The sequence below is a fragment of the Egretta garzetta genome, unplaced genomic scaffold (assembly GCF_000687185.1).
Source record: "Egretta garzetta isolate BGI_Z169 unplaced genomic scaffold, ASM68718v1 scaffold270, whole genome shotgun sequence".
In the NCBI taxonomy this organism is placed as follows: Eukaryota; Metazoa; Chordata; class Aves; order Pelecaniformes; family Ardeidae; genus Egretta; species Egretta garzetta.
Genome location: NW_009258274.1, coordinates 52516 through 57744, shown reverse-complemented (window position 1 = coordinate 57744; position 5229 = coordinate 52516). Strand labels below are relative to the sequence as shown.

Sequence of the window (5229 nt, the reverse complement as noted above, 5' to 3'; positions counted from 1 at the left end):
TGAGGCGGGCACGCAGGGAGGTGCTGGAGAAGAGGTTCAGCTGGTAGGACGGGTCAAGGGGCAGGATGGAGATGAGCCACCAGCACCATGTCGGGCCATCTGCCGAAGCCTGGAGGGGAGAGAGGAAGAGATCCCCACATCAGGAACTGCAAGGTGAAGGCATCGCTGATGGGAAACATTTGCTCTTGTCAGGATAGCAATGCCAGCTTTGGCTAAGGTATTCCTCTGAATGGCCCTTTTGTCTATCCAGGCTCAAAACTGCTGGATAAACTCATTTAATTTCCAGACAAGCATTTCCCAGGGAGTCTCCAGACACAGACATAATGGGGGAAAACCTATACTAAAGAGACAAAGAATTGTCTTGCGCGTTTCCTTGTTTAAGGCAATGCTTTTTGTCAACATGGGGCAAATCCTGCGGGGTCAGTGCCTTTTGCGGCATTTGCCTCAAAGAGGCGAGGTGCAGGCCAGGCCAGGCACAACCACTGGCCAGTGGTTTTTTAAACCAAACCTGAGCCAAACTAAGAGGGAAATGCTTGATTCAGCTGAGGGAGAATGAATAATTTTGTAATGTTGAGCACAGCATTGATGCAACTGCTGGCCAGGACAGTCTTAGCCTGGGACAAGCCAGGAAGAGCATATTTATAGTGATCCAGGCAGGAAACACTTTCTTAAAGGAGTGAACACTAAATCTGGGGTGTTTTTTTTTCCTCTCCAGAATCTGAATTTGTCTGAGCAACTTAATAAGCAAACTAGATCCTGCCCTCTTAGCTCCTCTGGCCAGCTATGGCTGTCTCAAGGGAACACAATGAGAAAGGAGACCACAGACTCGCTGAGCTGTGGGGTTCGTTTCTTTGCCCATTTTGGGTTTTTTTTCCCCCCCAAGTGTTTTCAAATCCAGGCAGTTCAGTTTCTTGGTTGTCATTTAGGAAGAGAGTCTGGGAAAGCTTTTAAAACTCAGCGCTGTTACCAAGAACAGTTTAAAACCATAAAGAAACATTAAACAGTTTAACAAACAAGCCCTAGCACATCTCTGAGAGATGCCATAACAGGAGTGAAAAACAGGGTTTGTTTTGCTCATCCTGGGGGGGCAGCCGAGCAGGGCGGTCAGCACAGGAACGGCGCTGCTCCCCAGGCTCTCTTGGTATCCTTGCTACCCAGAGCATCCCTTCCCTCGGGGCATTACCTGGATGTCCTCTTCCTTCTCCGGCAGCGGCCCGTGCTGCATCAGAATGTGCCTGGATGCAAGGTCCCCGTGCTCACAGAACCGCTGAGCCAAGCGGTAGGTGCTTTCGTGCAGGCACTGCAGCTCCTGCAGCTCCTCCCCGGTCACCTGCGTGGAGGGAAGAGGAATGCAGAAGGTGTCCCTGGGGAGGCTTCGTCCCACCACAGCGGGGGCTTTTGCCCTGGTCCTGCCCTCACCTTCTTGTCCTCCAGGTACTCAATGTCGGCAGTGTTGTAGCCATCCCTGTGTCCGCGTCTCAGCACCCGGAATCGCCTCCTGCCGATGGTGTCCACCAAGGACCTCCCATCCGCCAGCAGCTCGATCTGCCTAATCTCCAGCATGCAGCCATAGTCAGCAAAACTGGAGGGAGCCAGGGAGAGAAAAGAGGAGCTGAGCTGGGATACCAGTGGTGGGAGAGCTGCTTCTCCTAAAGGCACCACCTCCAAGGAGAAAAAGGCCCAGGAACAAGCTGGCTGAGAAGGGGAAAATTCGGAGATTCACTCAACTCTGTTGAGTGACCACTTGCTGCTAAGAGGGCAGGGAATAGCGAGCACACTGTCCACGCTTCCTTGGATTTGCCTTATACCAATGACTTGAGTCCTCACACTGCCCTCATGTCCAGTGGTCCTGAAGACAACATCCATTGCAAAGACATCCTCCCAAAGCCCAGAAAATCTTATTATCTCATTTCATTTGAACGGGACTGAAGCACAGGGAGGACATGTCATGTAAATACAGGTATTTAACAGAGTGCTTGGCTTAGGAACCTGGAGACTGAGCCCACCCGAGATCTGGAGGTGCCACCAGGAACATAAGGATGGCCACACTGCACCAAACAGAAGCCCATTTAGCCCAGTGTCCTCTCATAGCTTGTTGAGGACAGAGTATGAGAAATATGGCAATTTTGAAGTGTTCACTAAGAGGAGCTGGACGGCGTGGCCAGGGAACCATGCAGTTCAGAGATGTCCCGAGCCAGAAGCTGTTCCCAGACTGTCATGTTTGACAGCTACCGCTGGCTCTGCCCAGTTCCAGCCCTGGCCCCATTCCTCGCCTGGCCGGTACGACGCCAGGAGGCAGCAAGATCCCGTTTCCCTCTGCCATGTGGGGAACGCACCACCTCCCTGCTGATTTTATCTGCGGAGTGCAGTGGGATAGGAAATTTCACCTTGTTCCTCCTCTCTGAAGTACTCAGGATTTTAGACATTTGGGACTGGGGCAGAGAGGGGAAAATCAGCCGGGGCAGAAGGAAGCCACCTTGCTCGGGAACTCACCTTTTCCCATTCTCGTATATACACATGCCGAACCTCCTTGTGCCAGTCTCCTGGCACCGTCGGATCATGAGGCGGTAGCGAGGTTCGAAGACGTGCAGAGGGCAGGCAATGCCTGGGAAGGACATCGTGCATACAAAGATGGGGATGTTCTTGGTCAGGCTGAGGGACAGGAGGAGAGACCACTCTGAAACCTTCCAGAACAAATCCCATCCCAAGAGTTCTGCATCAGCTGCTCCCCCAAACCAGATGTGTTCCCAAGAAGTGATGCTCTGGCACCGAGCAACACCAAAGCTTCCATTTGGCTCACCAAGAGCCAAAGGACAGACCCTGCCCACAAAACAGCTCCTTGAAGAGATGCTCTCTCGTCCCCAGGTGCCCCATGGGGCACCTCCACACCCACCCGGCACTGCTGTGACATGGTCCGAGAAGTGGGACAGACATCACTTGAGCAGAACCAAGCCAGAGCAATGGTATGTGGTGTGGGCAGCCCCCCCTTGAGCCCCTCCCAGCCCCTGTGCATGCACACACATGCACATGCGTGCACACGCAGGCAGGAGCGGGTCCCTGCTTACTTGGAGAGCTCTGCCATCTCAGCCTGGTGCAGCTCCCAGCGCTCGGCCACCTGAGCGGGGAAGGTGGCCAGCATGATGTCCTGCAGCAGCAAGGTGGGGCTGTAGCTTCCAGCCTTCAGGTACTGAAAAAAATTAGACCCAGAAATAGGTTGGAGAGGAGCAAGGGGGTAAGCCCTGAAGGCCCTGCCGGGCTCTGAATCACGCTCACTTTTATTGGAGCTGAGGGGGATGTCGAGCCATCTAGCAGGACAGGATGTCAGCTCCACCGAGACCTCCAGACATGGCTCAGACCCAAGGCCCATCCAGCGCAGCATCCTGTCTCTGACAGTGATGCAGCCCTTGTATGACAACCTAATTTCCCTGACGGTCTCATCCGAGTCCCTTTTCATTAAAGATTAAATCAAATCTCCAGGCTAGCAGGTTTTCCATCCATTTCCATTTTTAAAAGTAATTAGTGTTCGCTTCTTTCTCTCTCTCTCTCTCTCTACCTCTCAGTCCTGTTTACAATCTCACTAAATCACTGTGGCATCTTGTGGAAATGAATCTCTTGGTCTTAATTATCAACGCTCTGGTCATTCCCACGTGAGTGGAGCTGACGCTGCTGTGCCAGGGAACCACTAAGATGAGAGCGTCGCACCGTCCCACCCCAGCCCTGGGCACGCCGCCAGCAGCCGGAGCTGGTCCCCGTCTCTCCCTTGGGCTCCCTCCCGTGGGACGCAGGTCCTCACCTCTCTCAGGCTCTGTTTGCAGAGGGGGCAGTTGGGCCGGTGGTCCAGGCAGCGTTCGAGGCACTCCTTGCAGAAGGTGTGCCCGCACGGCGTTGTTACCGGCTCGAAGAACATCCTGCAAAGGGACCAAAGTCAACGGACCACAGACAGCCACACAGGGGGAGGAGTGCAGGTATGCCCAGCAAAGAAACTGGGTGCCCTCAAAACTGTCATTCCCCAGGCTTGCCTCAGCACCCTGCTCTGGAAACCCCGGCTGGCCTCAGCCTCACAGCAGGGGAGTCCCACAAAGCGCTCAGGGACTTGCAAAGGCCCAGGATGGTGCTGCAAGGGTCAAGAAGATCAGGGTGGGCAAAGCTGTAGGTGCAGCTTCTGGCTCTCCCCAGCCTTGTACCTGCATCTTCCTTGAATCACCTTGCTGAGAGCAAGCGATTTTGCTTCCAGCGGGAAGGAGACATTCCCCATGACCCCTCCCACCATTTCAAGGGAAATCTGCTGCCTTCACCAGCCTTTTGCACTGAAGACAGCGATGATGCAGGGATGCGACACCATGGAAAGTTGCCGTGTCTTCCAAGACCTGGCAGCCCATGGCTATGAAGCTCACCTTCACTAAAGCTTTGCTCATAACTGCTGTTAATCAAATGTAAAGGCTCCTAACTGGCTTGTTCCTTTAATTCAAAGTCTGGGCTCAGACGGTTGGACTTGCACAGTGATGTAAGATGAGAAGTGTCCCAGGCCTGGGCACTGCTCCCCATCCCCACAGGGTCCCCACTGACCCCATCAGTACACACATGGCACCCCTTGGTCCTGGCAGGGCTGTGGTTCCCCAGATGCCCACAGCGGTGTGTAGCCCAAAAGGCAGCGATGGGAAAGTGCCTCCTTCCCCCTGCTCCAGGAGCAGAGCCAGCAGCAAGCACTCAGGTTGTTCACAGGTACCTCCAGGATTAGAAATTAAATTAAGGTCATGGGAAAGCCCCGATCAGCACTGAGCCCTGACTCCTCCTGAACATTATGTTTCCCTGCTCTCAGAAGAGACTTAAATTCATTTAATTCAGATCAGATACAGCCTTGATCTCTCCCTCCCCTGTGTCATTCCCCCATGCCATGTCCAGACCTGGAAAAAGCTGCCATATAGGAGACCCTGACCATCTTGCATGTCTGGCAGTGCAACATCCAGCCCTCTGCCAGCAGCCGCTTGCACAACTGCTCAAGGTCCTGGGACACACCAGACACAACAGCCTGGTTTCAGCATGCCCTGTGGCAGCACCCAGCCCTTCCCTGGCCCCGAGTCAGAAGACAGACGCAGGCTCTACCTGGTTCCCTCTTCCACATCCAGGCACAGAGCTCAGCAATGCTCCCCCCTGGGTTTGCAATACCCCTGTGGCTGATGGTATTTCCCTGGGGCAACACCTTCCTGTTCCAGCCTGCAGTTACGAAGG

The 5229-nt window shown here is 54.0% G+C and overlaps 1 protein-coding gene across 1 annotated transcript in view; it reads right to left on the bottom strand.

Moving 5' to 3' along the window:
- LOC104123441 (LON peptidase N-terminal domain and RING finger protein 1) overlaps window positions 1-5229 on the bottom strand; it is a 14947-nt gene that overhangs the window by 3710 nt on the left and 6008 nt on the right. Inside the window, exons 7-12 of the mRNA XM_035890776.1 lie at window positions 3794-3908; window positions 3066-3187; window positions 2494-2652; window positions 1420-1582; window positions 1184-1330; window positions 7-109 (exon numbers count right to left, since the gene is read on the bottom strand). Coding sequence (XP_035746669.1) covers window positions 7-109; window positions 1184-1330; window positions 1420-1582; window positions 2494-2652; window positions 3066-3187; window positions 3794-3908 — 809 coding nt within the window. The remainder of the gene's footprint in view (window positions 1-6; window positions 110-1183; window positions 1331-1419; window positions 1583-2493; window positions 2653-3065; window positions 3188-3793; window positions 3909-5229) is intronic.